This window comes from Adiantum capillus-veneris, chromosome 28 (genome assembly GCF_014529385.1).
Source record: "Adiantum capillus-veneris isolate H3 chromosome 28, ASM1452938v2, whole genome shotgun sequence".
Lineage (NCBI taxonomy): Eukaryota > Viridiplantae > Streptophyta > Polypodiopsida > Polypodiales > Pteridaceae > Adiantum > Adiantum capillus-veneris.
The window spans coordinates 31,121,054-31,130,517 of NC_140958.1; the positions used below are offsets into that span (position 1 = coordinate 31,121,054).

Consider the following 9,464-nt stretch of genomic DNA (forward strand, 5'->3'; position numbering starts at 1 on the left):
ACCATCCTTCAACACGATGCGTATAGTCAAAATGGACCCAAGCATTATGCAGATCTCCTTGACCAGCACGATCCATGCGTCTTATTAAATCAACTCCTGAACCAGGACCTTTGGTGGACATCTTAAAAACAAAACATTTATCATGAAGTTCTCCTTGGCCAGGAAAACGACTCCCATGAAAAAATGGAAACAAACATTTTTTCTTCAGTAAGAGAATATTGTCAAATCCATCGCCCACTACCACTGACCCTTGTTGTTTCTGAAGCAATGATACTCTTTAATCTGTTATGCATTAGAAAAATGAATTTTAAGTACTATACTGATAAATATTAACAAAACTAATGTATCCTTACCTTTGGTTTTGCACAAGTGGCATCATCTCTTCTAGAAAGTTTTGAAGTTCTGCATCTCCCATAGAATGTCCCTTGTCAAGAATGAGTGAATCCATCAGAATTTGACGAGCCACAAGCATTTGAATTTTTCGAGGACCACTAGATCTATCAATCTTCAACACTGTTTGGACTAATCCTCGGATTTTTTCTATGGTAGCACGAGATGTACCTTTCTGCACATCATGCTCATGGTGGCCTACATGCACTACCAATCTTGACATGTTGCAATCCCCTGGAAAAACGTAGTAAATTATGCATGGACATATAGCTTGACAAGTGACAACCTTGCTGCAATAATGACATGTAATCTTTGTCCTGTCTTCCTGAGCAAGGTAACCTTTTCCTATTGGTTTATCTAAATATCCATGAAAATATGCATTATTGAATTCTTTATTGTTTAAATAGTACTGACAAACATTTCTATGACATTCCAAGGAGCCCAAACAATGAATCATCCGAATTGGACACCCAATGGACATGTTGGTTGTTTGGGGGCGCGTCCATGTATGTCCATCAAATTTTTGCTCCATGCCACTCATTGACTTACATTTGCCAAAAGTTGATGGAAGTTCAAACACAACATTCCCGTTGTATTCTCTAGGTAGTTCTTCCACTTTCACAGGCCCATGAGATTGTTTCATTAGGTCTTTCAATCGATGAGATGTTGAAAAGGATAATATCCAATCCACCACACTTTTTACCTTTTTTGACAGTTTCTCATCACCGCTGCTGCTATCGAGGACAATATAATTCTCTTGCTGTTTTTGCAAATTTGTGTGCAAGTCTCCTTAGGTTGGTAGCTTGATAGCTTCAACATAGAAAGCGCTTGTATTCAGTAAGTTTGTATCCTCTGAGTCTTCCACATCATTGGTTTCCTTCTCTGTATGCACCATAGCATATCTTTTTGATAAAGAAGCATCAAGAATGACATGCTGATGGCCCTCCATATCAAAGTGAGATGGTGTTTCAACAAGGGTGACTTCAGATCCAAACTGTATTAGTGCATTCAATGTTTGAAATTGTCTGTGAGGTGGTAGTAAACTTTGCAAGAAATATGCACTAAGGAGGAGCTTTCCATCTCTAAGTTGAACCTCTCATTCAAGTTCTTGATCACCTATTGTCCAGGTGATGATGGATGCTCTTTCATCCATGCTAACAACCTGGAGAAGACACAGAGAAATAAGCAGTTAATAAGGAGGTCAATATATGGAGATAGACGTGGACAACTAGTTTTTAAGTAAGTTTTTATACAAGTGGCATAATTGTTCATTATTATATTTTTTTATTTAAAAAAAAAATTAACATTTCAAGATATTTTTCCTTTTATATGTGGGCAAAAAAAACCCACAGTCGAGATTGTTAAGCGGTGGTTACGGATCTCACCTCCTTATGAGTGGTGTATAAAGAAATCACAATTTTTGATAATATTTGGCACAATTCTCAAGTTTTTTAGTTAATGAGTTCATCTTCTTATGAGTAGGTAGTGTTCGAGAAAAGTGTGCCTCAGCTTAGCCTTGAGCCGGTTGCAAAATCAAAGTAGCCGGTTGAGGGGAGTGCAAGAAGGAGAAATTTCCGCTTGAAATACATGGAAAATAGTGTAATTTTGCAAAAATACTGGCTAGTACTGTAAAATTACCGGTTCAGATTTGTCTTGGAGGGATTTTTGTATGTTTGTGAAAATGATTTTTCCCGAACACTGTGAGTAGGTGAAAAGACAGTGTATTTTAAGCGTATGAAATTGTAAAAATCCCCCTTGGATTTTGAACACCGAAAATTTTAGATTTTAAAATGTCGATGATTTGCCCTTATTTTCACCAATTAGGTGCAATGTTCGGGAAAAGTGTGCCTCAGCTTAGCCTTGAGCCGGTTGCAAAATCAAAGTAGCCGGTTGAGGGGAGTGCATAAAGGAGAAATTTCCGCTTGAAATACATGGAAAATAGTGTAATTTTGCAAAAACACTGGCTAGTACTGTAAAATTACCGGTTTCAGATTTATCTTGGAGGGATTTTTGTATGTTTCTGAAAATGATTTTTCCCGAACACTGTGAGTAGGTGAAAAGACAGTGTATTTTACGCGTATGAAATTGTAAAAATCCCCCTTGGATTTTGAACACCGAAAAGTTTAGATTTTAAAATGTCGATGATTTGCCCTTATTTTCACCGATTAGGTGCAATGTTCGGGAAAAGTGTGCCTAAGCTTAGCCTTGAGCCGTTGCAAAATCAAAGTAGCCGGTTGAGGGAAGTGCAAGAAGGAGAAAATTCCGCTTGAAATACATGGAAAATAATGTAATTTTGCAAAAACACTGGCTAGTTATGTAAAATTACCGGTTCAGATTTGTCTTGGAGGGATTTTTGTATGTTTGTGAAAATGATTTTTCCCGAACACTGATTAGATGTAATGTATTTTTCTAGCCCGGATAATAGATGTAATTTTTGACTTAGGGCAACTTTTGTGTGCCCTGGTTTGCTTGCCTCTCCTCCTCGGTGGACTTGCTGCATCTCCTGTGTGAAGCCGTGAAGCAAGGTACACTCTCCTCCTCCCCCGCACCCATGCTCCCACAACTTGGTAACCGTCAGCGTGCGCGCTGACGGTTATCGAGCTGTGGGAGCATGGGTGCGGGGGAGGAGGAGGAAAATCAAATGACCACAAACTACTCCTACGTGAGCTCCTCAATCGTAAGCGCGCACGCTGACGGTTGAGGAGCTTCAATTTTTGCTTTTTTCTAAGTTATGGTGTCAATTTTCTATGCAGCGGGCAGATTTACGCTTAGCAAAGGAGGCATTTGACAAGAATTTGACACGCGTGCGTTCCATATCAGCATTGGCATACGGCCTGGACAGCGTGCAAGATGACACGGTAAGTTGAGCGCAACTTTTTTGAGCTGTTGAAAGCGATGTGCTACGAAAACCTGTGCAATTTTTCTGAGATGTTGAAAGCGTTGTGCTGCGCGCATTCTAGGATCGTTTTGTGGGCTGGATTTTCAGCCGCCTTTCTCTCCTTGCAAGTGCGTTTGTATGAAAAAATTGTGAACTGTTTTGTGGCTAAATCCCTGCTGCAAATGGTGTAATAAATCCCTGCTACAAATGGTGTAAAGGGAGAGAGCCCACATTGGATAAGAACTGGGAGGCTATGGAGGAGGGGAGGTAAGAGGCTAGCTGCCTGCTGAACAGGCCTACCACTGCAGCTCCATGGGGAGGGGGGTGAAGCTCGTGATGGCCATGAGGCATGGGAGGAGGGGGGAGAAGGGACTGGTTGAGGAGGGGGTTATCTTTCATTAGGGGGTATGTTAAAATAGAGAAGGTTATGGGGAGGAGGGTGATGATCATGAGGATGATTCTGCAGAAGGCTCAAGGGAGGATGGGGCCTTGTATTAAGGGCATGATCACCAAAAGGAGAGAAGGGAGAAGGGTGGTGATCAAGGTGGGGATGAGAAAGAAAGCTAGTAGAAGAGGAAGAGGATATCAAATCCGATGGACCCCCTACTCTTTGCCTGCTTGTAATCCTCTTGTTTTCCTACATCCCTCGCCGATCGGCACATTCCTCAATGCGCCCCCCTTTGTCCAATATCTCCGGCAGCTCTTGGTGGGATCCCTTCTTATCCTTGCCAATTGACAACTCTGATGAGAGGATGCTCATCCAAGAGAACCATAGTAAAAAAAAATAATCGTTGTTTTCATATCATGCTACCTACTCGCCGACGAGCCAAAAACTTTGTAAATGGTCTCGCCAAAAAACTCTGTAATGGTCTCTCCAAACCGTTCAGCAACGGCCCACAGTAGCTTACTTTCACCCTCCCATCCCCATCTGAATCACCAAAGTTACCACTACCAAACACAGGCTATTCATCCCCCTCTTCATCGGAATCCTCCTCAGGGGCCACCTCATTCAGATTGAAGCCTAATGGGCGGCTTTGTTTTGTGGCTAAATCCCTTTGTGGTTAAATCCCTTCTTTGTGAACTGTTTTGTGGCTAAATCCCTGCTCCTCGGGCGCCACCTCATTCAGATTGAAACCTAATGGGCGGCTCTGTCTTGCCGCCATGTCGCTCCGTACGTACAAAGCCCTCATGCCGTTGCCATCCAGTGTTGTGCCTCAGCTTAGCCTTGAGCCGGTTGCAAAATCAAAGTAGCCGGTTGAGGGGAGTGCAAGAAGGAGAAAATTCCGCTTGAAATACATGGAAAATAGTGTAATTTTGCAAAAACACTGGCTAGTAATGTAAACTTACTAGTTCAGATTTGTCTTGGAGGGATTTTTGTATGTTTCTGAAAATGATTTTTCCCGAACACTGATGCCATCCACATGAACCACGTGGCTTTGCTCCGCACATGCAAGTTGATGACATGACTGCTGATTGTTATTGGGATTAGTGCTGGTGCTGTTTGTATTGGTATTGCTTAAGCTAGTGTTGTTTGTGTTATCTGTGTTCATATTATTATGAGGTCTGATGAATCTTGGCCTTCCTCCTAGTTGCTTTGCATCCTGTTCATTTGCACCTAGGATTCCTGCCTTTATCAACTCCCTATCTTGCATGGCAACCTGCAAATCACTTTACCATGAACCCTCTCATTAAAATAAGCATTGGAGCATCCAAACCTAGTAAGGCTAATGTTATCACAGCTATGACATTAGCAGTTTGAAGGCTTGTTTTTTTTATTATTGCTTTCTCCTTCTTCGCTGTTGGTCATGTCCGACGTTGTTGGTTTTTTGTGTAATTACATTAGAAATTTGGACTTGATTCATAGCTGGAGCGTCCTCACTTGCGGTTGCAGCTAGAGGATACAACATTGAGCACTGCAGCGAACAAATCCGATGAGCGGGCAACAAATTTGGAGATCGGCATCTGGAGCAAATTTGGTACACTCTAACAAGTTCACACAAATTTAGGCCGGAGCTTTTCAAATGAAATGGAAGTTGAATTAAATGTGTGTTATTATGGTGTTTGGCATGAAATGTAGCAGCATTAACAAGTGGTGCAGATTGTAGCCATTGTTTGAATGATGATGATGTATAATGCTTTTTCAAATCTTTATTGATGTAGACATTTATGGCTCCCAAAAGACGAGGCAGCAAGTCAATCAAGAGAACGTTTAATTCTCCATGCATGACCTTGAGATCTGGTTCTTCCAAGAGAAGGCATCCAATCGATCAAGAGGTTCCTTCTCATGCAGTTGCTACTCGTAGTCCTCATTTCAAATGATGGGAAAAGAGACGTAGAAAATGCATATTTGTTGATGATGAATCTACCGTGGAGGAAGGTTCTAACCATTTGGAGAGTGGGGATGATGTAAAAGAAGACGAGTCTCGAGAGCTGACAGTGAAGGTTGAAACAGGTGAGGATGTTGAAGATGAAGATTTAACAGAGTCTGATGGGATAGGTGAGGATGATGTGGCCCAACATTCTCGACACTTGGGAAAAAAAATCCCGTTGGGGATTATGAAGGATGTGTTAAGTCAATTTTACTTAAAACGAAGAAGCAACCCTCCACTTATACCTCTATGTTGTTTGGTTGCTCATGAGGCTGTTCGAGTGGCTACAGATTCTGCATCTTGGTTGATTCCTAGTTTTGACAATGTTGCTTACTTAGATACATGGGATCTTTTTTGGTGTCGGTGAAAGATTCCTTTGGCTCTTACATGCCTGTGACTCCTCTTGTGGAAGGTAGTTGGGATCCTATTTGGCAAGCTAAGAGTGTTTCATTTGATAATCATCTCAATAAGGAGTGGCAAGAGCTTCGAGGGCGCCTATTTTTGGTATCGGATGGCAACCATCGGCTGAAAACGTGGATGCGTTGCATAAAACAAGGTAAGAATTAACATCGATGCACTAATTTTTTGTTAGATTTAGCTGTACCTTATTTTTTGGATAATTTGGTGTTCTTTTGTCAAGTATGGCATGATAATGAGGAATATCATGTGAGTGTGAGATGCCAATTTTTGGAAGTAGAAAAAAAAGAGGCCGAACTATTACTTGCTCTTGACACCACTAATGTGTAAGTTGTAAATTTGTGGTCTTTTTGTATTTCTAAATTAATCTCGCTTTGAACTATTATTTTTCATTTGTTTATATATTTATTGTAGCATTTCACGATCAACAGTGAAACCAAATCTTGGGCATGAGATATACATGTTCCAAAAATTTGGTATCGCCAATAAAGAGAGAATTCTTGCACGTCTCACTCAAGAGGACAGGAAGTGGGCTAAGATAGAGATGACAGTTGAGAGTAGATTATATCAAGGAGTTCCTCCTTGGTATAATTCTCCTTGTGTGTTGATTTCTCAACTATTTTGGAAGGTGAATTGTTGAATTGAGTATTAACTATATACATTTTTTAAGATTGTTTACGATTCATTCATTGAATGTAGTTGTGGTTATGTAGGATGATTTTAATGCATTTATTTCAAAGGAAACTGCAAAATTGAAAGCTCTTGGATTAGATAAGGTGGAGTTTGAAAGGCAATTGCAAAAGGAAACTAAACAAGAAGAAGCTCGATTGAAGGATAGAGGTTATAAGTTTTTGACAATTGCCAATCCAGTTCATGGAGAGGAATTTTTTGAGTTTCTCTTTGATGTAAAGTGGGATGATCCATCCATGGTAAAAATTACATGAGACAAGTTAAATGCTTTGTGCTCCTCAAAACTACCTTCTGAAAGGTATCACACTTTTCAATACTTTTTTACTAGTTTTTTGTTTATGTTTTTAAATTATAATGAAAATAGTGACATTAAAAGAGAGTTAAATTTCTCAGAGCGAAAAATTTCTACATGAATGGTATATGAATATACTTATATAAGATGGTGTTTATGTTTTTGATATATTTTGGTCTTCAATGAAGGAAAAAATATATATTGGAGATGATGAGTCTTACAAAGGCCAAAGATCCAGTCTTTTCCCACTTTGGTGATGTGAAGCACTTTAGGGCTTACACTAAAAAAGAAGTTTATTGGGCTCACATGCATGATGAAGCTTTGTTGATAATAAGAAGGTTGGAGGTTGAAGAGTTCAAATTGCCAGATGGATTTGAAGCTTTTTTCAAGGTTGTTTTCTTAACCGGTCACTTTTTTCTAATAAACGTGGATTTTATTGCATTATTTTATGATTTGAATGACTACCATAGGTGCAATTAAGAAATCATGGCTTGCAAGCTTTTCCTCAACTTTTAGGAGATATTAAAAGTGCAGGGGACTCCTCCAAAATGCCTGAGCTACAAGAGTCTTGTAAAAGGATTTTATACAGGTGAAATTTCATGTACCAACAATGTCTTTGGCTCTTATTGAAATTATTTTGCTCAAGAGATTAAATGTTGTTATGGTGTAGATGGCTGTGTGAATGTGTTTTAAACGGTACACTTGCTACTATGCCTATGGTTACTGAAAATTGGTCAAAGCTAGAGGATGAAAATACCATGTATCCCGGTTCTATGGTAGAGAAGGGTATTTCTATGTGGGAGTGTAGAATTTGCCCATGGTGGTTGGACTACCCTTTGGGGGTGATCCCAAAGCAAGAACTAGACTTACATGCAGTAAGTATAACACTTTTTCTTTTTACATCAAGTTTATTCTCATATTCAATTTTTTTATTCTCATATTATTACATTCTTCTATTATAATATTCAATTTTCCTATTATCATTCAAGTCCACCAGTCTTGAACTCATTAGCATTTGATCTCTCTCTCTCTCTCTCTCTCTCTCTCTCTCTCTCATGAATGAAAAAATGCACAAGAAAGTATGTTCTAGTTTTTTATAAATGACTTGAGTTTGTAAATGCTAAATTAATTTTCATTATATCATTAAAATTTTCTTGTGGTAGAGTTTTTGGAAGAGAATAAAGACAAAGATAAAAACCAATCTACTTCTTTAGAGCACTTAGAAGACATGGATCACAATCATGACCTGGCCATGGATGGGGGCTCACAAAGAACACAAGAAAGAAATCACTCACTACCTCTTCAAAGAGAGCACCATAATCATGCGAGTGGGTCAAACATGGGTGAACACAACAAAACAACCTATCCATTAGGAGGGCTAAAGATTGACATGCCTAAAGAAAGCAATGAAAAAAGCATTTTTGGAAGAGAATAAAGACAAAGATAAAAACCAATCTACTTCTTTAGAGCACTTAGAAGACATGGATCACAATCATGACTTGGCCATGGATGGGGGCTCACAAAGAACACAAGAAAGAAATCACTCACTACCTCTTCAAAGAGAGCACCATAATCATGCGAGTGGGTCAAACATGGGTGAACACAACAAAACAACCTATCCATTAGGAGGGCTAAAGATTGACATGCTTAAAGAAAGCAATGAAAAAAGCATTTTTGGAAGAGAATAAAGACAAAGATAAAAACCAATCTACTTCTTTAGAGCACTTAGAAGACATGGATCACAATCATGACTTGGCCATGGATGGGGGCTCACAAAGAACACAAGAAAGAAATCACTCACTACCTCTTCAAAGAGAGCACCATAATCATGCGAGTGGGTCAAACATGGGTGAACACAACAAAACAACCTATCCATTAGGAGGGCTAAAGATTGACATGCCTAAAGAAAGCAATGAAAAAAGCATTTCAATAGTGGTTGAGTCAATCATGGAGCGACCAAATTCATCAAGGCAACCAACCTCATGGAATACCGGTAAGTTTCTACTATTTAAATATTTATTTTTTGATAGTGCAAAACAATTCTAGATTACTTGTAATTAAGATAAATTTTTAATGAAAAATTGTAGGCTTTCAATTTTTGATTGTGGTAGATGCTCTTCTAGTTGATATGGCTAATGTTGATGATTTTGCCATTCAAAGTAAAAGAAAGGTTTTGTGGCTTGTGTTATCAACATCAATAGAATGTTCAAGGTGGATGGTGTACTAAGCAACAAACGTTTTGTGTGTAGCATTAAAAAAAATTTGAGCACTCAAAGTCTTGGCTTGTATCACCATTGTGAAGTACCTTGTCATGAGGTGTTTCGTCTTATCTTTGCCGATTTCCCTACTTCTTTGTTGGTGGATGGTTTAGGCCCAATTCGAGTAGGTTACTCAAAGTTTTTGGTTATGCTTTTTGTTTTGATCCATA

General features: G+C 39.2%; 1 protein-coding gene and 1 pseudogene across 1 annotated transcript; one reads left to right on the forward strand and one right to left on the reverse strand.

The window, feature by feature from the left end:
* Positions 1-3,433: 3,433 nt before the first annotated feature.
* On the reverse strand, positions 3,434-4,920 carry LOC147420239 (uncharacterized; annotated as a pseudogene).
* A 3,850-nt stretch (positions 4,921-8,770) lies between these two features.
* LOC147420240 (uncharacterized) lies at positions 8,771-9,263 on the forward strand. The gene is made up of 2 exons (XM_086504498.1): positions 8,771-9,029; positions 9,124-9,263. The coding sequence occupies exons 1-2, from the start codon at positions 8,771-8,773 to the stop codon at positions 9,261-9,263; spliced, it is 399 nt and encodes a 132-aa protein (XP_086360624.1).
* Positions 9,264-9,464: the final 201 nt, after the last annotated feature.

Coding starts and splice junctions, on each gene's coding strand:
- LOC147420240 (XM_086504498.1), top strand. CDS start 8,771: ATGGATCACAATCATGACTTGGCCATGGATGGGGGCTCACAAAGAACA. Junction 9,030..9,123: donor ACCAACCTCATGGAATACCG/GTAAGTTTCTAC, acceptor GAAAAATTGTAG/GCTTTCAATTTTTGATTGTG.